General features: G+C 37.3%; 1 protein-coding gene across 1 annotated transcript; it reads right to left on the bottom strand.

Annotated features, from left to right (window-relative positions):
* Positions 1–662: 662 nt before the first annotated feature.
* ANKRD7 (ankyrin repeat domain 7) lies at positions 663–18,883 on the bottom strand. The gene is made up of 7 exons (XM_058724486.1): positions 18,481–18,883; positions 15,799–15,913; positions 15,472–15,645; positions 13,666–13,772; positions 12,843–12,980; positions 3,547–3,656; positions 663–1,854 (listed from the first exon to the last, which is right to left on the bottom strand). The coding sequence occupies exons 1-7, from the start codon at positions 18,708–18,710 to the stop codon at positions 1,847–1,849; spliced, it is 882 nt and encodes a 293-aa protein (XP_058580469.1). The 5' UTR covers positions 18,711–18,883; the 3' UTR covers positions 663–1,846.
* Positions 18,884–24,107: the final 5,224 nt, after the last annotated feature.

The raw sequence follows: 24,107 nt of genomic DNA, 5'->3' as shown, positions 1-24,107 counted from the left end.
AGCACTTGCTGCTTCACCTTGCACTTTCATGTTATGCAAACGGCTTCTTGCTCTAAACCTCATGGCGACCTCTGCTGGCTTCAAACTTATCTCCTGCAGCTTCCTCACCTTTCTCAGCCTTCATAGAATGGAAGAGAGATAGGGCCTTGCTCTGGATTAGGCTTTGACTTAAAGGAACGTTGTGTCTGGTGATGTCTCCAGACCGCCAAAATTTCCCCCACATCAGCAGTAAGGCTGTTTTGTTTTCTTGATTCATATAAAGTTAACTTGATTAACACTTTCAATTTCCTTCAAGGACTTTTCCTTTGCATTCACAACTTGGTTAACTATTTGGCACAAGAGGCCTAGCTTTTGGCCTATTTCAGCTTTCACCATGCCTTCCTCACTAAGTATAATCATTTCTGCCTCTGATTTAAAGTGACTGACTTGAGACTCTTCCTTTCACTTCAACACTTAAGAGTCCATTATACAGTTATTAATTGTTCTAATGCCAATGCTGTTGTGTCTCTGAGAATAAGGAGGACTGAGGAGAGGGAGAGAGAAGGGGAACAGGAGGTTTGGTGGAGTGGTCAAAATACATGTTTATCGATTAAGTTTGCTGTCTGATGTGGGTGTGGCTTGTGGCACAAGCCAGTTATAATAGTAACATCAAAAATTACTGATCGCATCACCATAACAAATACAATAATAATGAAAAAGTTTGAAATACGAAAATTACCAAAATGTGACATAGAAACATGAAGTAGGCAAACTCTGCAGGAAAAATGGTGCTGACAGACTTGTTTGATGCAGGGTTACCACAAACCTTCTAGTTGCAAAAAAATATTTCCAAAGTGCAATGAAGCAAAGTGCAATAAAATGAGGTATGCCTGTATTTGGCAACTGAATATTTCCTATCACCAGACATTTTACAAGTGGTGAGGATTTACTATGAACCAAAAGTTCAAGGTCTCACAGATCTTGCAATCCAAAAGGCAAGGGGGAGAGGAATAGATACTAAAACATTGTAAGTGACAGAATGGCCAGGCAGCCAGAGAAGACTTCATTGATGTCCCATATGAGGTGAGGAAGCGTCCCAGCAGACAACTCAAGGAAGAGTCTTCCAGGGAAGAACCCTGAAGCTACACTGTGATGGATGTGTTGGAGGTAGGACATGGAACACAGTGAAAACTATGTAGTAGGTATTGCTTTTAAAAAGAAAAATGTAAAACTGTAAATTCCCTTTGAGGAAAAAAAAAAAGTCAAGCAGATTTTAAAAGACTACAAAACATGCCAAAAATGAACAGATATTTTGTTTGGGTGATGACACTATGGGTGATTCATTTTCTTATTTTTTTTTCTGTAATACCCAAATTTTCATGATATGTATTATTGCATTATTTCTCAAAAATTAAAAAAGAAGGTTTTGTTAGTGAAAGTACTTGTAAATAGGAGAGAATTTCCATTTACACAGGATTATTTATCATTTCTTCCTCTATAGCTGCAATTTCCTCTATTTTTATACATCAGTTATTTCTTCGTTTTTGCTTTATTTAAATGCTCTACTGCACACCTAACACAATATATTGCAAAGCTTCCCCTTATGAATATCCCATTCAAAACTATGACTAAAAAGATTTTTTTCTGCCTATAAGCTGAACACAAATTGTATCCTTTCAACTGACAGTTCATGATATAGATGTTTGTCTTTTGAAACTTCTTCACATCTTCTAAGGCGAAAACTGCTCTGTTTAACAAACTTTTCTTCAAATGAGTAGTCAGTGAAATGCTGTGACAGTTCATTTAGTTGTTCTTTCAAAATGATTTTCTAATTCAAGGCAGCAGCAAAGGATTTGTAGAAATGAGGTTACATGTCTAGAAAACAAGTAATATTTGTAATGTCTTCATTTATGTTCAGATATTTTCATTCCCAAGTATATTTCTTAAAGTCTATGGCTCAGCTACAAAACAATTATAATTTATATACTATAATTATAATATTTCTTTATTTCATGGTCCTTTTTAAAAATGCATAATTAAATGACCCCATTTGAATCTGACAGAAATACAAACTTTAAAGTTCACCATCTTTTGTAATGTCTTTTGGCAATTTTCTTGACCTAATATCTCCATTATGCTTCAAGACATAAAGATTAACATTTCACTAAAAACTGTAACATGTATTGCCATTGATAGAAGGATGTGGGGGGAGGGGTGTTTTTAATTGTGTAGCCTCAGGAGATACTCAAAATATAAGAGTGGTATTTCTAAGTTTCTACTGCTTTATTTCCCTAAAGAAATGAAGTGTAAATCACAGAAATTCCTTACTTCTTACAGCTATGTGAACATTATAAAAAAGATAGAGAGAGGGTAGGAGAGGAGCACATTAGGATGAAGAACAAGGGTCCAAAGAAACAAAATTTCTTGAGTGTGTGACATTAAGTTATAAGGAAAATTCAGGGAAATTCTCTCACCTAGAGGCAGTAGGACCACACACTGCTCTAAGTATCATAACTTAGATACTTTAGATTTGAGGTGATGGAGAAAGAGTGTTTGAATAGTTGTGACAGTAATGGGACCACCTATTGCCATCAGGTTCCCTCTCTGCCTTAAGTTTTCTTTTATTTTTCTTCTTTTTTATACTATAGGTGAAGGGAAAGGGAGGAGTGTGGCTATTGGTGAATACAGAGAATAACTAAAAATTTTTATGTCATCTGATTAAAAAAAGTCAAAGTATGACATATCGACCAATAAAACAAAAACCAATAACAAAAAAACAAAAAAATCCCAAAACTATGTATGTTTGTTGTTTTTTAAAAATAAGAACCAAAAATCATTTTCATAGATGCACGGTATTTTCAATTCTTCACAAATACTGTTACCTAATTTTAAGTTTTATGTGATATTAGATAGATATTATATTAAAAATTTTCAAATGTATTTACCTGATGCATTTTTATTTATTTATTTTTTTTTAATTTTTTTTTTTTTCAACGTTTTTTTTTTTTTTTTTTAATTTTTGGGACAGAGAGAGACAGAGCATGAACGGGGGAGGGGCAGAGAGAGAGGGAGACACAGAATCGGAAACAGGCTCCAGGCTCTGAGCCATCAGCCCAGAGCCTGACGCGGGGCTCGAACTCACGGACCGCGAGATCGTGACCTGGCTGAAGTCGGACGCTTAACCGACTGCGCCACCCAGGCGCCCCTACCTGATGCATTTTTAGAATAAAATTTAAAATTTACTAATAGTTTTATATTTATTTAAAGATTTGTTTTTTATAACTAGTCATCATTATTACAACTAGTCACATTTTGTTTTTTTATAACTAGACTACGAATAAAAATTATCTTAATCATTCAGTTTCTCTTTACATTTTTAGCCAACACATCAGAATATTTTAATTACAAATTTTCTTAAGAACAGTTTTAAAAAATATTTAATATTTCAAAATAGGAGAACTTCTATTTCAAATTTAAATGTTATTTGATAAGGCTGTATCCCTTCCTAAAAAGCAAACAAATGAAAACCATTAAGGAAAACTACTTGTTCAGTTTGTATCTTCTTACCTTCCTTCAGTTCTTCTGTATCAAATGTAGTGTCCAAGATTGTATCTTTAGAGTTAGATACCTGTTTAACTTTCTTCCCCTTTCCATAACTGGCAATTAATTGATAATATCTATCAACAAAGAGAAAATATATATAAATTCCAGAATTCATAGTCAATTAAATTCATAATATATAATCACCAAATCAAAACTTTAGACATTAGCTAATGCCTTCTTAAATATGCTATACATTCACTGCTTACCTGAAGCCTCCTTTTAAGCCAACTCCATTAACAGACACCATTTTTATTTCTCATACTCCCATTCTCTGTTTCTTCTTTACTTCCTGCTCTCAAAATAAACCATAAGCAAGATATAAAAAGTAGCTTTAGATTATAGTTGGTGTATTAGTTTGCTAGGGCTGCTGTAACAAAATACCACAGACTTGGTGGTATTTACATTATTGTCTCATAGTTTTGGAAGCTGGAAGTCCAAGATCAAGGTTGGTTTCTACTGAGGGCTGTAAGGGGAAGATCTGTTCCAGACTTCTCTCCTTGGCTAACAGATGACTGTGCTCTTGCTAAAAGTTGCCCCTCTGACAGCAAGCACCATTCTTGTCTCTATGTCTTAATGTCCTTTTCTTATAAGAACTCCAGTCAAACTGGATTAGGACCCACCCTACAGCACAATAATTTTAATTTAACATTTCTTTAAAAGCCCTCTCTCCAAATACAATCATCCAGATTGTGAGATACTAGGGGTTAGGACATGATTTGTGGGGGGTTGGGGGGGTGTGGGGTAGAGGTAGGACACAATTCAACTCATCAGACTTGGGCTTAACAGTAAATTGACAAAGTGAAGACAATTAATTCAGGGACTGACTGAAACATATCCAGAAGGTAATAAATCTTTTCTCCATGCCTGAAAAGAGCCGACCTAGTTATTCATTAATAGACATATGGTTTCACAATTTCAGTGAAATGAATGTGCCAATGTGAGTTAAAGCCAATTGTAAAATAAATAGCTAAATATAATTCTCTCATTTGACAGTCTCGCTTAGTTTTTAAAAAAAAAAAAAAAACTATATGAAAAGCATACTCTATGCTTCTACTTTTACTAAGCCATAGATGTGCACCAAGAAGAGAGCTAACTAGTGATACCAATAAGCAGAAGCCATGCGCTAAATACCGTAGATAGGCAACAACTATTTAAACAACAAAAGTCACAATTACAGAGAGCTTAGTTCCCACTGAAAAAGAGGAATAAAAGCAGAAAAGAGGACAGGGAGAATTCGATTGCAACTTAGAAGTTATTTGCAATTTTTATTGAATGCTCATAGTTCCCACATCCTAAAGGTAATTGCTTCATCATTAGGAAATTACCTCTCTTCCCTTTTACCTCTCTGAAAAAAAAGAAATGATGTAATGCTTAGAATTTTAAATAGTGAACATATTAAAATAAAATTGAGAGGATAATATTCCATGGTCAACATGCTTCTATTTATTCTGAAATTAATGATGGAGTAAACTACAAAAAGAATGTTCTGCAAAACCATTTGGGGGAGATGAATGAAGATGGTAAGATTTCCTTCCCATCGAACTAGCCAATAAGAGCTTCACAAGATTTACAGATGCAAACAAGTTATTTTAGATATATAAGTATTGTTTTTAGACTAATGTATATTTTAAACATACATATATATATATCCTAATTGCATTTACCCAAACTTTTTAAATGATGAGGAAAATTCCCTATTTAAAATTTTTTTTTTCAACGTTTTTAATTTTATTTTTGGGACAGAGGGAGACAGAGCATGAACGGGGGAGCGGCAGATAGAGAGGGAGACACAGAATCAGAAACAGGCTCCAGGCTCCGAGCCATCAGCCCAGAGCCTGACGCGGGGCTCGAACTCACGGACCGCGAGATCGTGACCTGGCTGAAGTCGGACGCTTAACCGACTGCGCCACCCAGGCGCCCCGAAAATTCCCTATTTAAAAGTAACAGGAATTCTTTTTATAAAAAAGAATCCTTTTATAGAATAGATATTCATCAGTTAATTTTTCTCTTTATTTAAATTTTTCTACATATGGTTTGCTTAAACCAAGGTAAAACATGGTACACATGTCCAATATTGCAAAGAAAGTATTATATTCAATTATGGTTCATATATGTAATTTCATATATTTACTTTCTAAAGTTCAATTTAGGCTTTAAAAATAAACATCTGAGTAAATATTTATATATATAATATATAATATAAATATAAATATACATATAATATACATATAAATAATATATATGTATAATATATATATTTGTATATATGTATATACACAAATATACAAAATGTACAAATATGTATATTATATACATATATATATGTATATATGTATATATACATATGTATATGTGTATGTATATATATACATATATATGTATATATATACATATACACATATATGTGTATACGTATATGTGTATATGTATATATACAAATATACAAAATATACAAATATGTATATTATATACATATATACATACATACATATATATATTATATATTATATTATAATTATATAATATATATAATATATATATATTATATACATGTATACATACATATATACATATATGTATGTATACATGTATACATATACGTGTATATTATATACATATATATACATGTATATTATATGTATATAATATACATGTATATATATGTATATAATATACACGTATATGTATATATGTATATAATATACATATAAATATATAAATAAATATATATATAATTATATATATATATATTTACTTCTCTCTCTCCTTTTTCCACCACTCCTAAGATGCTCATATGGAATTAATGGTTAAAATGTATTACTAAAATGTGAATAAGTAGGTGGAAGAAAAATAAGAAAACAGTAAACTAGAAAAAAATGTCTATGTAAAATTAAAATTTTATCTTAAAATGAAATTATAAGGAAAATATCCTGTATATTGTTTAATTTCATTAGCTATAAAGTAAATTTCTGTTCATTGCATCTCACTTCCTCATTGACTTTTTTTTTTAATTTTTTTTATTTTAGAGAGAAGGAGAGAGAAAGTGTGTGATCTGGGGAGAGGGGCACACAGAGAGAGAGAGAATACATAGCAGGCTCCATGCTCAGCATGGAGCCAGACACAGGGCTTGAGCCCACAAGTCTGGGATAACGACCTGAGATGAAATCAAGAGTCGGACACTCAATTGACTGAGCAACCCAGGTGCCCCTCTCATTGACTATTAAAATTTAGAAATGCATATTCATACATGATAAGTTTTGTCTTTTATTTATTTATTTAATATGAAATTTATCGTCAAATTGGTTTCCATACAACACCCAGTGCTCATCCCAACAGGTGCCCTCCTCAATACCCATCACCCACCCACCCTTCCCTCTCACCCCCCATCAACCCTCAGTTTGTTCTCAGTTTTCAAGAGTCTGTTATGTTTTGGCTCCATCCCTTTCTAAACTTTTTTTTTTTCCTCCCCCTCCCCCATGGTCTTCTGTTAAGTTTCTCAGGATCCACATAAGAGTGAAAACATATTGTATCTGTCTTCCTCTTTAGGACTTATTTCACTTAGCATAAATAACACTCTCCAGTTCCATCCATGTTGCTACAAAAGGCCAGATTTCATTCTTTCTCATTCCCAAGTAGTATTCCATTGTGTATATAAACCACAATTTCTCTATCCATTCATCAGTTGATGGACATTTAGGCTCTTTCCATAATTTGGCTATTGTTGAGAGTGCTGCTATTAACATTGGGGTACAAGTGCCCCTATGCATCAGCACTCCTGTATCCCTTGGGGAAATTCCTAGCAGTGCTATTGCTGGGGCATAGGGTAGATCTTTTTTTAATTTTTTGAGGAACCTCCACACTGTTTTCCAGAGTGGCTGCACCAGTTTGCATTCCCACCAACAGTGCAAGAGGGTTCCTGTTTCTCCACATCCTCACCAGCATCTATAGTCTCCTGATTTGCTCATTTTAGCCACCCTGACTGGCGTGAGGTGGTATCTGAGAGTGGTTTTGATTTATATTTCCCTGATGAGGAGCGACATTGAGCATCTTCTCATGTGCCTGTTGGCCATCTGGATGTCTTCTATAGAGAAGTGTCTATCCATGTTTTCTGCCCATTTCTTCACTGGATTATTTGTTTTTTGAGTGTGGAGTTTGGTGAGTTCTTTATAGATTTTGGCTACTAGCCCTTTGTCCGATATGTCATTTGCAAATATCTTTTCCCATTCCGTTGGTTGCCTTTTAGTTTTGTTGATTGTTTCCTTTGCAGTGCAGAAGGTCTTTTTCTTCATGAGGTCCCAATAGTTCATTTTTGCATTTACTTCCCTTGCCTTTGGGGATGTGTCAAGTAAGAAATTGCTGCCCCTGAAGTCAGAGAGGTCTTTTCCTGCTTTCTCCTCTAGGGTTTTGATGGTTTCCTGTCTCACATTCAGGTCCTTTATCCATTTTGAGTTTGTTTTTATGAATGGTTTAAGAAAGTGGTCTAGGTTCATCCTTCTGCATGTTGCTGTCCAGTTCTCCCAGCACCATTTGTTAAAGAGACGGTCTTTTTTCCATTGGATATTCTTTCCTGCTTTGTCAAAAATTAATTGGCCATACATTTGTGGGTCTAATTCTGGGGTTTCTATTCTATTCTATTGGACTATGTGTCTGTTTTTGTGCCAATACCATGCTGTCTTGATGATTACAGCTTTAGAGGCTAAAGCCTCTAAGGCTGATTACAGCTAGTAGAGGCTAAAGTCTGGGATTGTGATGCCCCCTGCTTTGGTCTTCTTCTTCAAAATTACTTTGGCTATTTGGGATCTTTTGTGGTTCCATACAAATTTTAGGATTGCTTGTTCTAGCTTCGAGAAGAATGCTGGTGCATTTTGATTGGGATTGCATTGAATGTGTAGATAGCTTTGGGTAGTATTGACATTTTAACAATATTTATTCTTACAATCCATGAGCATGGAATGTTCTTCCATGTCTTTATATCTTCTTCAATTTCCTTCATCAGCTTTCTATAGTTTTCAGCATACAGATCTTTTACATCTTTGGTTAGATTTATTCCTAGGTATTTTATGCTTCTTGGTGCAATTGTGAATGGGATCAGTTTCTTTATTTGTCTTTCTGTTGCTTCCTCATTAGTGTATAAGAATGCAACTGATTTCTGTACATTGATTTTGTATCCTACAACTTTGCTGAATTCATGTATCAGTTCTAGGAGACTTTTGGTGAAGTCTATCAGGTTTTCCATGTATAATATCTTGTCATCTGCAAAAAGTGAAACCTTGACTTCATCTTTGCCAATTTTGATGCCTTTGATTTCCTTTTGTTGTCTGATTGCTGATGCTAGCACTTCCAACACTATGTTCAACAACAGTGGTGAGAGTGGACATCCCTGTAGTGTTCCTGATCTCAAGGGGAAAGCTCTCAGTTTTTCCCCATTGAGGATGATATTAGCTGTGGGCTTTTCATAAATGGCTTTTATGATGTTTAAGTATGTTCCTTCTATCCCGACTCTCTCGAGGGTTTTTATTAAGAAAGAGTGCTGAATTTTGTCAAATACTTTTTCCACATCAATTGACAGGATCATATGGTTCTTTTCTTTTCTTTTATTAATGTGATGTATCACACTGATTGATTTGCAAATGTTGAACCAGTCCTGCAGCCCAGGAATGAATCCCACTTGATCATGGTGAATAATTCTTTTTATATGCTGTTGAATTCGACTTGCTAGTATCTTATTGAGAATTTTTGCATCCATATTCATCAGGGATATTGGCCTGTAGTTCTTTTTTTTTTTGCTGGGTCTCTGTCTGGTTTAGGATCAAATCCTAAATCAAGTAATGCTGGCTTCATAGAATGAATCTGGATTTTTCCTTCCCTTTCTATTTTTTGGAACAGCTTGAGAAGGATAGGTATTGTCTCTGCTTTAAATGTCTGGTAGAATTCCCCAGGGAAGCCATCTGGTCCTGGACTCTGTTGGGAGATTCTTAATAACTGATTCAATGTCTTTGTTGGTTATGGGTCTGTTCAAGGTTTCTATTTCTTCCTGTTTGAATTTGGGAAATGTGTGGGTGCTTAAGAATTTGTCCATTTCTTCCAGGCTGTCCAGTTTGTTGATATATACTCTTTCAATGTATTCCCAGATAATTGCTTGTATTTCTGAGGGACTGGTTATAATCATTCCATTTTTCATTCATGATTTTATCTATTTGGGTCATCTCCCTTTTCTTTTTGAGAAGCCTGGCTAGAGGCTTATCAATTTTATTTATGTTTTCAAAAAACCAACTCTTGGTTTCATTGATCTGCTCTACAGTGTTTTTAGATTCTATATTGTTTATTTCTGCTCTGATATCTATTATTTCTCTCCTTCTGCTGGGTTTTGGGTGTCTTTGCTGTTCTGCTTCTAGTTCCTTTAGGTGTGCTGTTAGATTTTGTATTTGGGATTTTCTTGTTCCTTGGGATAGGCCTGGATTGCAATGCATTTTCCTCTCAGTACTGCCTTCACTGCATCCCAAAGCATTTGGATTGTTGTATTTTCATTTTCATTTGTTTCCATATATTTTTTTAATTTCTTCTCTAATTGCCTGGTTGACCCATTCATTCTTTAGTAGGGTGTTCTTTAACCTCCATGCTTTTGGAGGTTTTCCAGACTTTTTCCTGTGGTTGATTTCAAGTTTCATAGCATTGTGGTCTGAAAGTGTGCATGGTATGATCTCAATTCTTTTATACTTATGAAGGGCTGTTTTGTGACTAAGTATGTGATCTATCTTGGAGAATGTTCCATGTGCATTCGAGAAGAAAGTATATTCTGTTGCTTTGGGATGCAGAGTTCTAAATATATCTGTCAAGTCCATCTGATCCAATGTAGCATTCAGGGCCCTTGTTTCTGCATTGACCGTGGGTCTAGATGATCTATCCACTGTTGTAAGTGGGGTATTAAAGTTCCCTGCAATTATCACATTCTTATCAATAAGGTTGCTTATGTTTGTGATTGTTTTATATATTTGGGGGCTCCCATATTTGGTGCATAGACATTTATAATTGCTAGCTCTTCCTCATGGATAGACCCCTGTAATTATTATATAATGCCTTTCTTCATCTCTTGTTACAGCCTTTAATTTAAAGTCTAGTTTGTCTGATATAAGTATGGCTATTCCAGCTTTCTTTTGACTTCCAGTAGCATGATACATAGTTCTCCATCCCCTCACTTTCAATCTGAAGGTGTCCTCAGGTCTAAAATGAGTCTCTAGTAGACAGCAAATTGATGGGTCTTGTTTTTTTTATCCATTCTTATACCGTAAGTCTTTTGGTTGGAGCATTTAGTCCATTTACATTCAGTGTTATTATAGAAAGATATGGGTTTAGAGTCATTGTGATGTGTGTAGGTTTCATGCTTGTAGTGATGTCTCTGGTACTTTGTGGTCCTTGCAACATTTCACTCACAGTATCCCCCTTAGGATCTCTTGTAGGGCTGGTTTAGTGGTGATGAATTCCTTCAGTTTTTGTTTGTTTGGGAAAACCTTTATGTCTCCTTCTATTCTGAATGACAGACTTGCTGGATAAAGAATTCTTGGCTGCATATTTTTTTCTGTTCATTACATTGAAGATTTGCTGCCATTCCTTTCTGGCCTGCCAAGTTTCAGTAGATAGGTCTGCCACTAGTCTTATGGGTCTCCCTTTGTAAGTTAGAGTCTGTTTATCCCTAGCTTTCAGAATTTTCTCTTTATCCTTGTATTTTGCCATTTTCACTATGATATGTCATGCAGAAGATCGATTCAAGTTATGTCTAAAGGGAGTTCTCTGTGCCTCTTGGATTTCAATGCCTTTTTCCTTCCCCAGATCAGGGAAGTTCTCAGCTCTGGCTTGTTCAAGTACACCTTCAGCCCCTTTCTCTCTCTTCCTTTTCTGGAATTCCTATGATACGGATATTGTTGCATTTGATTGCATCACTTAGTTCTCTAATTCTCCCCTCATATTCCTGGATTTTTTCATCTCTCTTTTTCTCAGCTTCCTCTTTTTCTATAATTTTATCTTCTAATTTACCTCTTCCCTCCTCTGTCTCTTCAGTCCGAACTATGGTCGCCTCCATTTTATTTTGCACCTCATTTATAGCATTTTTTTTAGCTCCTCATGATTATTTCTTAGTCCCTTGATCTCTGTAGCAATAGATTCTGTTGTCCTCTAGACTTTTTTCAAGCCCAGCGATTAATTTTATGACTATTATTCTAAATTCTTATTCCGTTATATTGCTTAAATCATTTTTGATCAATTCATTCGGTTTCACTACACCCTGGAGTTTCTTTTAAGGAGAGTTCTGTTTTGTCATTTTGGTTAGTCCCTGGGGTGGTGCCAAACTTCAGGGCACTTCCCCTGTGCTATCTAGAGTAACTTGTGTTGGTGGGTGGGCCTCAGTCAGACCCGATTTCTTTTGAAATCTGCTCTCTGAGCAGAGCTGTTGACTTTTAACATTCCAGATGTTAAGTCCCACTGGCTGTCAGAACTCACAGAGTCCAGCCCCTCTGCTTTTGCAAGTCACACTCGGGGGCTCTGCCTTGCCAGGCGGGCTGCCCCTCGACTGCCCCAGCTCCCTCCCACCAGTCCGGGTAGTGCACACTGCCTCTCCGCCCTTCCTACCCTCTTTCGTGGGCCTCTTGTCTATGCTTGGCTCCAGAGAGTCTGTTCTGGTAGTGTTCTGGCAGTTTTCTGGGTTATTTAGGCAGATGTGGGTGGAATCTAAGTGATCAGCAGGACAAGGTGAGCCCAGCATCAGCCTATGCCACCATCTTCCCCCATTATCTCAAAAGTTTTGTCTTTTAGATTAATGAGAATATATAGGTTAATGAGAATTCTGAAAACTTATCAAACTAAAGTTAGCTGACATAACAACAATATTCAAAGCTTGAATAAAATATTTATATTACTAATGCATAAAAACATTGAAAGAGGCTTGTGTAGATTAATCATCTTTTGCCCAACGCTTTTACACAGATGTTTTATTATTGGCTATGTCACTAGTTGCTGAAATCACTGTCCTGACAGACTTCAAATTCCCATACCACTGGGAGTGAAGCTGTACACTTGGCCCACTTATAGTTCTTATATTGACTGGATCCCACAACCAGGTGAAATCAAGGATCCCCGGGTCCCTGGGACCAGAGTTCCTAATATGGTTACCCCCACTGCAGAGCCCATTCCAGCTTTTTACTTTGGGGGCTCATGGTTCTTATGATCAAATCCCATACAACTGTTAAAAGATATGAAGTACCACTTACACAGTAAAACCATTAAAGGAAGCATAGTCCTCAGCTGTGAATCCATAAATATCTTGGGAAGATAGGTTCACTTCTTGCTGAAGAAGAAGACTGACTAAATTTGTTGGTTCATCACTTAGAGCAATCATAAGGGCTGTTCTGGAGCGAGAGAGATACATAAATGTGTATTTATGGGTCTTAGACATGTCTTGTACATTTTTTAAACGTTAGTCTTCTAAATGTACTGTTCAAATGTAGAATCTCTATCAGGAAAAGAATCAGGGCAAGAATGTAAAAACTGGAGCAGATCTACTCGAAAAGGTTTATCAATCACAGATTATATCATGGAGTCTAAAGATAGAAGAGTCTCTAGGAAGCAGCTAGCTCAAAGGTTTTCAATCCCTGCTCCCTGGAACCCAAATCTCAAAAATCTCAAAATGCTAGGGAGGGGCATGTCTGGGGTTCTGGGGTTCTGGGTCCTCTGCCTCATTTAACTACAGCATCTAGAACTTAGAGATTGAGTTCTGTGTAAGATCCTAATTCTAATGTTATAAGTAATATAATAATAATAACAATAATAATAACAACAACAACAACCACTACCACCACCACCACCTACTAATCTGGCCCAACTGTTTGATTTTACAGAAAAAAACAGATCCTGGGATCTAGGTAATTTGCCCAAAATAAATGCCCAGATCTTTTATCAATATCACAAAATGCATAAACATATAGGCACAAATATATATATAAACACACACACACACACACACACACACACACACACACATATCATCTTATTAAGTAGCTAGAGTTATATGCTCTTATTTAGAATGTATTATACCTTTGATTCTTATCTGAAGCATTCACATCTGCCCCTTTCTTCAGAAGATATTCTACCATTTCTGCATTATTTTCAGTAACGGCAAGTAAAAGTGGAGTATACCCATCCTGAAAATTTTATTTCAAAATGATTATTTAAACTATGGTACTAATATTTTATGTATTTTATTATATACATTTTAGATTTAGGTTTAATTTAAAATATAAGTGTGTTACCACCTCACACCTGTCAGAATGGCTAAAATTAACAACTCAGAAAACAGACATTAGCGAGGATATGGATAAAGAGGATTTCTTTTGCACTGCTGGTGGGAATGCAAACTGGTGCAGCTACTCTGAAAAACAGTATGCGGTTCCTCAAAAAATTAAAAATATAGTTATCATATGACCCAGCAATTGCACTACTAGGTATTCATCCAAAGGATACAAAAATGCTGATTCAAAGGGGCACATGCACCCCAATGTTTATGGCAGCACTATCAACAATGGCTGAATTATGCAAAGAGCCTAAATGTCCATTGACTGACAAATAGATAAAGAAGATATGGTGTGTATATACAATGGCATATTACTTGTGATCAAAAAGAATGAAATCTTGCCATCTGCAACAACGTGGCTGGAACTAGAATGTATTAGGCTAAGTGAAATAAGTCAGTCAAAGATAAATATCGTATGATTTCATTCATATGTGGAATTTAAGAAACACAACAGATGAATATAGGGGAAGGGAAGGAAAAATAATATAAAAACAGAGGGAGGCAAACCATAAGAGACTCTTAAATACAGAGAACAAACTGAGGGCTTGCTGGAGGGATACTGGGTGGGAGGATGGGCTAAATGGGTGATGGGCATTATGCAGAACCCTTGTTGGGATTAGCACTGGGTGTTACGTATAAGTGATGAATCACTAAATTCTACTCCTGAAACCATTATTACACTATATGTTAACTTAGATATAAATAAAATAAAAGACAAATAAAAATAAAAGATAAGTGTGTTAATAAGAAACCTCTGAATATATACTTTAATTTTGAAAAGGTTTTGATATATAACAAAATATGATTTCAGAGACCAAGAAAACAAACTGGAGTTGGGTCACTAAAAATTAAAATTAAAGTTTCTACTTTAGGCTTAATTCAAATTGTGGGCAAGAGAAGTCTGGAGTATTTAAGTGATAAGCACCTAGTATTTAATGTAAATATTACAAACCATCAATTCACATGTAATAATATTACGCTTCAGTTTCCACAGAATTTCATTTAAACTTCCAAGCCTGGGCATTTATTCTGGGCTGTCATGGAGACAAAATATCAGTGAACTTAAGTGTTAAGAAGCTTTTTTTTTTTTTAAAAAAACAAACAAAAACAAACAAACAAAACCCCTCATCTCTATAGGAGAGTTGGATTACTTTTAGTATAGTAAGTGATTTTCTATGTCAACCCCATTTTCATTATCTATGAGTATATAAATAAGACAGGAAAAAAATGTAGGCTTATGATTTTTAACCAATATCCACTTCTAGGGAAATCAGATATTTCTCATTTGATATAAGCCTTTGAACAGTTATCATTGTTAAACATAATGCTGTTTTGGAGGTCAGCATTATAGTCTAACATGAAATGGACCAAGATTTTTTAAAAAAGAAAACCTTATCAGTATTTCATCATCTTATTCTCCTTCTCCTTTTCCCCAATTTCATTTTGGAAAATTCATGCTTCATATAACATGTGTTTCAACAGACATAAATCATCTGCAATAAATACCTTCTTCCATTGCTTTCTAAAATATGTTATTTTTAATACACTACCTTATTTTGATATTCAAGATTAGCTTTGTGTTCAAGCAATTTTTCAACTAATGAGACACTGTGGCCACAGACGGCATAATGGAGAGCAGTATTGCCATCGAAATCTACCAGATTTGGGTATGCACCATGCTCCAGAAGAATAGTAGCACAGTCCTCCTTTGCGCACTGTACTGCCTGTCGATACAACAAGAATAAATGAGTAACCAATTTACTATCCAGGATATATTAAACTAACATGTGGTACTATATTTTAAAAGATGAAATCCAACCCAAGTTAACCAGAAGAACTCAAATGCATTTCCATTGAAAAGGAAAAAATTAACACACCTTAGTCAATGGAGATCTTTTTTCACCATCGCAGACATTTATTTCGCACTGTTTCTCAATTAAGAGAGATACAATATTTGAATATCCATTAGCACAGGCCAGGTGCAAAGGGGTTCTATATCAATATGACAGAACACAAAATTAAGGTAAGTCTAAGATAAGTCTTATTTTGAGAAGTTACAATACCCAAGAACATGCCAGATCATATACTTTTAAGGTATTTGCTTCAGGTACTTATTGATCTTTATAGAAAATTTATATTAATTGCTTTTTACTGAACTAATAAGGCTGTGCAAATGCCTTGAAGATCAAATATTTAACTGGTTTCACTTCAAGGAAAATTTAACTATGATGAGTCAAAAAATACCTATGTATGTTTGTATGCATACCTTCATCATAAAAATGTCTTAGTAATCATTTACTATGGCTAGGCAGGGTTCTGGATGATGAGGATCCAGCAGCAAACAAAACAGACAAAAACACCTGCTCTTATGGATCATAAATGTTAGTGGAAAAGGTAAATAAAAAGCTTGAAATAGAAAAGCATGGCAGACAGTATTAAGTGCTAAAGAGAAAAATCAGGCAGGGAAGAAGGACAGGAAATGTCAGCAAGGAGAGAACTTATAATTATAGATAGAGTTGCCAAGGAAGCCCTCGTTGATAAGGTGATTATTAAATAGACACTGTAAGGAAGTGAGAGAGGAAGCCATGTGGGTATCTGGCGGGAAAACACTCGAGGCAAATAGAACAGCAAGTCCAAAGGTCCTAACATTTCTGGCATTTCTGAGGAACACTGAGGAGGCCAGGGAAGCTGGATATGAAGGAAAGGGAGAGTCATAGGATGTAAGATGAGAGAGAGAATAGGGTGAGAGTGCATATCATATAAGGCTGAATGAGCCATTGGAAGGACTTTGGCCTTTATCCTTAATGAGATGGAAAGCCAGGGGAAGTTGTTAAGGCAAGGAATGATTCATTTTACATACATTTTATAGGATCATTCTGACTACTGTGTTGGGAATAAATTGAAAGGGTTAAAAGACAAAAAACAAATTCCTGCCATTGCAGCAATTTTGGTTAAGATACGATGGAGGTTTTGCCTAGAACGGTAACTGTGAAGGTGGCAAGAAATAGTTGGATTTTAGATACAATTTGAAGGTGGAGCCAAGAAAATCACATGGGTGGTATGAAAGAATGAGAAGAGTCAAGAATGACTCCAGGAGGCAAGAATGTTTCTGGCCAAACAACTGAAAGAAAGGATTTGGGATTTCTAGAAAGAGAAATGAAGATCTAAGGAGGGAAAATGGAAGTGCCGTTTGGGGATGCTTGAGATTTGTAAAGAGTCAGTGGTGGAGCCAGTGGCTCTCAAATCAATTACTAAATTTTCAGGAACTATTCAAGCTAAATGACATCACACTGGTAGCCTGAAATCAGGGCTTCTCCTCCCTTAGCTCCACTCCCACCCTCACCTCAGAGCTTGCTATTAAACATTTACCAGTACACCACAGGCTATTAGATATCCACACTGAAGTATAGGTATTTGTATATGAGTCCAGAGTTCAGGGAAGAGGTCTGGCTCGAGATAAAAAGTTGGAAGGCATTGGAATATAGACATTTAAAGATAATCTCTCTTCACCAGGCAAGTGAAGATTAAGAGACAGAATCATTTCAAGTTCTGAGCCCTCAAATATTTACCAGGCAGGGAGAGGAAAAGAAATCAGCAAAGGAGTCTGAAAAGCAGTGTCCACAGAGGTAGGAGAAATGCCAGGTGAACCAAGTGTCCTAAAAGACAAGTCAATATTTCGAATACAACTTATAGGGCATGGAAGATACTTGGCTGAGATATGAGCCAGGTAAGACTGAGAATTGACCACTGAATGAAGTCATTTTGAGGTTATCCATGACCTTGTAAAGTAATTGAATGGGGTGGTGTAGGATAAAAGTTGGATAAATTTAGATAACTCTGTTTTTGTCAAAGGGCATAATACTATCAGCAAACTGACATAAATCTTAATAACCATAGTTTCCAGTTACCCAGTTATGGTGAAAAATAATGCTCTTCATACCCTATAACTTGAAAATGCCCCCAAAGATTTTAAGGTAGGCACAGATAGTACATATTTTGTTATTAATGTCAAACACATAACTTCTATGTTTCTTAATATATAAAATTAATTTTGTTTTTGCAGTAAGTGGTTGTTGATGGACTTTTTCAAGAGACTCTGCAATTGAAAAAAATCATCAGAGATCCACATTAAAGTCAATTGTTTTGCTGTCTCAAAATATTAAAATCTTCACAACCACTATTCTGAGAGGTCTCTCTACTCTTTTCCTATTAGTATATTAGTAATATGGTAAATCTTGGATGGCTTAGGACAATATATATGTATCAAGTTAAAAACAGTAGTTCGGGTAAAGGGTGAAATGCCAGATGTAGATTAATGCAGCGGGGGAAGTGGTGGCAATCAGGGAAGGCACAGATGCCCTCAAATATCCAGGTAAGCATTAAACAAAATAACAAGCTGGATTTGGGCACGTGACCCTCTGTCAGTGGTTACCTGACCTCTCCACTGTGGAAAACCTGTAGCGACAACCCATAAAGGAGCCCAGACAAGTCCTGCTCCTGATTACAGGACCCAGTGGACCCAACTTCCCTTCCACACTGCCCTTCATCCGTCTGGTCACCTGTACTGTCTGTCCCGTACATTCACATCACGTTTCTTGAGCTGAAGGTACTCCTTCACCTTCTCCAAATCCCCGACCGAGACAGCTTTGTGAAGTTTCTTTAAATCTTTATCTCGAAGGTTGTAGCCTGGCTGGGCGGGGTGGTGGGTACTGGCCTGGGCCACAGGCAGGTGTGAGGAGGGGCCTTGAGGCTCATCCTTCCTTCTCCAGAAGGTGAGAAGCTTCTTCATGGTGGCAAAGGAGACAGTCCTTCAGCTGGACCAGGATGTCCCGGTCACTCCTAACCCCCCGACCTGCCCCTGGGGCCTGGACCCCCTGGCTTGAGGGTGCGTCCGGGCAGGTCCTCACCCCACTCCAGGAGTCCAAGCTAGCCAGAGACAGGAAGTGAACCAGTGACAGGAAGCGGGCAAAGACAAAGGGGTTGGGCCACTTGCCTGGGGCAACGCAGGCGCCTCAGTTGCCTGGCAACGCCCAGGACCTTGAGCGACAACCAGGATTCAGTGTTGTAGACGCCCAAACCCAGACTCTCACTTAAGATCTTTGACTGACTGCTACACCGTGAGTCTTACTAGTAGATCAAAAGCCTTTTGGTAGAAACCTACCAACTTTCTTAGAAATAACCCCTTCTCGTTCGAGTATAAACCTAATGACTTAAACTCTTGAAAGCTGAGATTTACCCTCCTTGTGGTGGGGATGGATCTTCTCCAGGGACCTTGCCCTCCAGCCTATCCCCCACCCTCATCCATATGGTTCACAGGATCTAACACATAGTTAACAGTGACTGAGATCCTTCTATAATCTCAATATCAAACTTACTTTTCAATGTTACCTCTCATATTCCAGCTTACCTTTTCACGTCACAAAATTTCAAAAATCCTTCCAACTCACTGCACCTACAGTGCACTAATTCTGCAACCTTCACTGACCTTGACCACTGCACTTTGTGTCCACATTTCCCTACTTAACGAGATTAAATTCCATGGTTAATCATTATCATCACTCCAATGCTTATACCTTCATGTTAGCCCTCAATCTTTTTCTTACTTGCTGCCTAAACCACAGTCCTGGGTAAATCTAAAACTCCCAACTAAACTTATCTTTCTTGAGTCACTGAATGTGACTGAAGGAAAAAACAAAGCCACATTGTCTTGTCTCATCTTTAGTTCATGAAGATTCACCTTAAGAAGATTGCCCTATGTTCCAGCAATCCTCAAATATTTCCGATTCATTTACACTCACACCTTCCTTAACCATTTCATTATCTTCTCTCCAAAGTCATTCTTGGCTGATGACCTGGTATCCTGATCCATTTAGACAAAAGAATTAATCACAAAAGAAATTTCTACACTCCCAGGACATCTACCCACCTACTTACCAAAAAATATTTTACCTTCTCTTCTGTTCATATTGATGATATGTCCATGTTTCTAGCAAAGGCTAGCACTTCTCCTGTGAACTGGAACCCATCCTCTGTAGCCTGCCCAGGGACATTGCTTCAGCAACCTCTTGCTTTCTCATGTGTCTATAAAGTTTGTCTCTCTGTTAACTAACTCTTATTAGCATAAATACATACTAATATTTGTCCAAACTAAAAACAAACAAAACTGACCACACCTTCCTCCACAACATTCATTTCCTCATTTCTCTCCTTTACAGCAAAACTCCTTAGAGTTGTCTATAATCTTATAATCTCTCTATATCATTTTTCTTCTTCTGTTCCCATAGCAATTCCTATCATTACCTATTTTTTATTGAGTTATAACTGACATAAAACAGTATATCAGTATCAGGTATACAACATAATGAATTGATATTATGATAGGAAAAGATAGGATAAAATAGGCAGAGAGGAAAAGGATTAGGACCTGAGATCCCTGGGTGGAGAGACATATTTTGGAACAAAGTTGGGAGTGTCTGACCACAGCATACCCTGCCCCACTCAGGTGTAAGGCTCCTCTTGAGAAAGTAACACACCACCTACTTCCCCTCAGGTTCCCCTCAGGGATCTGACAAAAGACCTGACTAAAAATAAGTAGTAGACCATAAGACCTATAACCCACAAGGAATGATATGGCCATAGACCATCCCTCATACAAAGGAAACGAGCCAATCAGGAAAGGACCACCCAGCACCTAGAGCTATCAAGCCAGTGAGGATAGGACCTGAGAAGGAATTAGGGGGAAGGGAAAAGGGGGGGGGGGTTGATCTGAACCTTATAAAACAAGGACCCTTTTTAATATTTATTTATTTTTGAGACAGAGAAAGAGCATAAACAGGGGAGGGGCAGAGAGGGAGACAGAGAATTTGAAACGGGCTCCAGGCTCTGAGCTGTCAGCACAGAGCCCGACATGGGGCTTGAACTCACGGATCGTGAGATCATGACCTGAGCCGAAGTCAGACACTTAACCGACTGAGCCACCCAGGCACCCCTCTGTAAAGAGAGTTTTAATACTATTCTTCCTTTCCAATCTTAAACTCTAATAAACTTTTGCCTGCTGCTCATTTTGGGTCCACCTCTTCATTCTTCAAAGTAGCGAGACAATGAATCCTGAGTATTAAGGTAAAACAATCCTGCAACAATATTTGTATATACTGCAAAATGATCAACACAGTAACTCTACTTATCATCTGTCATCAAAGTTACAACAAATTTTTTTCTTGTGATTAAGAACTTTTAAGATTCACTCTCTTAGCAACCTTTCTTTTATTCCCATCCCTCTCAACCAACACTGCTTTAAGTATGATTGATCATGATCTCTAGCATGTGAAATCCCATTGTCATCACTCAGTTTTTATATTAATCCAGTAGCATTTGACACAGGTTTCAAGGACCATTACTTGCTCCCTGAAACACTGTCTTCACTTGGCTTCTAAGATATCACACTTCCCTAGTTTGATTTCTTCCTTTATAACAATTCCTTCTCGGTTTGCTGATTCCTCTTTATCTCCAGTATTGGAGAACCCCAGGGTCAGTCCATCAATAGCTTCATTTTGTGCCCCCCCCTAAATCCTTGGAGTCAGTCATCTTTGAATCTTATCTTTTATACCTACATTTAAATTGCCAGCAAATCCTGTTAACTCTAACTACAAAATATATCCAGAATTCATTTGATTTCTTCCCCTATCCATATTCCCTTCTGGGTGATCTCTCTCATTCAGTCCCATGGCTTTAGGTTATCTATACATTATCAACTCCAAAAGTGAGAGTTCTAATCTGGTCCCCTGTCCTGAATTCTGGACTAGTGTATCTATTGCCTATAGATTCTTCTTCCTCAACATGTCGTGTTGCTGCGTCAGAGCGCTGGGCATGCACAAGAAAAGGAGTACCTGTTTGTCCTTCAGAAGGGCCTAGATCTCTTTCAGCGAGGCCTTCAATCTGGCAGATCAACCTTCATGAACTCATTCTGAATGTGAAGGGGTTGAAGCTGGCCAGCTGGGTCTTGGCCTTGCTTTGCTGGCTGTTGCCCATTCCATGCTGAGTGGACTTGCTGTCCCCTTTCCCCTTCCAGTGTGATTCTGTGGTGGGCAAGTGGACTTTTCACTCCTCACTCCTCTGTCATGTCTCCACCCAGATGCCCTGTTTCTGTCACATGGTGGCCTGGGGCCCCACAGTCATTGTCCATGGCGCCATTATACTCTACATCTCTGGAATCCGTCTTCTATGCTGTAGCCATGGTCTCTGGGCCCACAAGCTGTCCACTGCAATCAGCTTCTCCCCTTATCCAGGAAGATAGCACAACAGTCTGTTTCCCACTCTAGGTGAGTGCCATGGGGTTGGATGTCACCCTACTTCCAGTAACAACTCCTATTGTCAGGGTGGACCACGAATCCTACTGACTTCCTACATGAATGTTACACTTCACATCTCTACCTGACATTCCACTCTGTCACTCTCTTACTTAAAAACAGGTAACTCCATTCTTTAAAAGTCAGGTCAAAATTTGCTCAGGTCAAAAGTCTTAGCATCATCTTTGACTTCCCCCTTTCTCAATGGCCACATCAGCTAGCTCATAAGTTAGCAAAATCTAAATGTATTGCCTCCAAAATACATGCAGAACTTTACCACTGCTGTCCATGTAGCATAGGCCAACATCATTTCTCTCATTTGTAGTTTTACTTTACTACTTTATAGGAGAATCCTGACTGGTCTTCATGCTTCTGCTCTTGTATGCCACCTTGCCCCAGTCTATTCTGAACTCAGCAGCCTGAATGATCCAGTTAAAGGGCCTTCAGATGGTATCATTTGTCTGATAAAAATACTTCAATGATTTCCTAACTCCCTCGCAGTAAAAGCTGAATTTCTTATAATGACCTGGGCCTGTGCAATTTGTGACCTCCTCCTTCACACTCCACCCTTTACTTCTCTACCTCAGGTCCTTCTTCTTACTCAAGCTCACATAGCTCCAGCCACCATGGTTTCTCAGTGGCTCCCTGACGCACTAAGCATGTTCCTGTCTCATAGCCTCTGACCTTGTTGCTCTCCTTTCCTGAAGTGCTGTTCCTGCCACCGTAAAGTAAGCTTTGAGAGGGCAGCCACTTTTGAATGCTTTGTTCCAGGCTAATTCTCAACTTCCATAACAAGATTTGCCACACTAAATGCTCAATAAATGTCTGTCAAATGAATGGATAAACAATTGAATAATGACCTCTGCTTCTATCTACCTTTTAAATTCTTGAATGCAACTTTGGACACAGAACTTCTCCTTAATTCCATGGATCAGAGGTAAAAAGCAGGATGTACTGTTTAAACAAGAACTTGAGGGTGGCAGATGGGAGTGTGAACACAGAACTTAATGTGAAACTGGCCCACCAGAAGTAACTGCCAAAATCACAGACCCCAGTCCATCTCCACAGGAGCCTTCAGTAAGCAGCTTCCCGGCCACGAAGAATGCCAATCCCTAATCTATCCTCAGTGTGCTCCTAAAATCAGAAATCTTCAAAGAATAGTACATAGCACTCAAAGCATACAAAAAAAAAAAAAAAAATCCACTGGGTGGGTATCAGAACCTTTTTATACCAATTATTATGTGTTGCTTTGAAAATGATTGTATATGTCTGTATGTTCTGTAATAGACAAGATACATTATACTGTATTATACAGTATACTGATACATGTTCTGTAATAGACAACATACATTATACTGTATTATACAGTATACTGATATATGCACATAATATATACATAATAACTGATTCTTGTCATGTACTGCTCCAAGTGTTTTGCATAGCTTATCATGTAATCTTCACATAGTCTTGTTGAGCTAAATACTATTTGTATCAACATTTGATAGTGAGGATACTGAGGTGCAGCAAAGTTTAATGACTTGCTCAAGGTTACTGTACTGGCAAGCTGAGAGTTGGTATATAAACTCATATGACATAGATTTGAACCCACCCAATCTGACTCCAGAACTTGCCTCGTTAGCCAATATTCCATACTGTCTCTTTCATGAATAGATGAAAACATACCATCTCTGTAAACCCTATTTTTAATGGCTCAGAGGAAAGATTTATTTATTCATTTGAATACATTTGTTGAACTCCTTTCTAGTGCTACATGATGTGGAAGATGTAAGGTGGAGAACAAAACTTGATAATTCTTTACATCAAGTCAATGCACACGAATT

The sequence above is a fragment of the Neofelis nebulosa genome, chromosome 4 (assembly GCF_028018385.1).
Source record: "Neofelis nebulosa isolate mNeoNeb1 chromosome 4, mNeoNeb1.pri, whole genome shotgun sequence".
Taxonomy (NCBI): domain Eukaryota; kingdom Metazoa; phylum Chordata; class Mammalia; order Carnivora; family Felidae; genus Neofelis; species Neofelis nebulosa.
The sequence above is the reverse complement of the archived record's forward strand: the minus strand, read 5'-3'. Positions and strand labels throughout refer to the sequence as shown.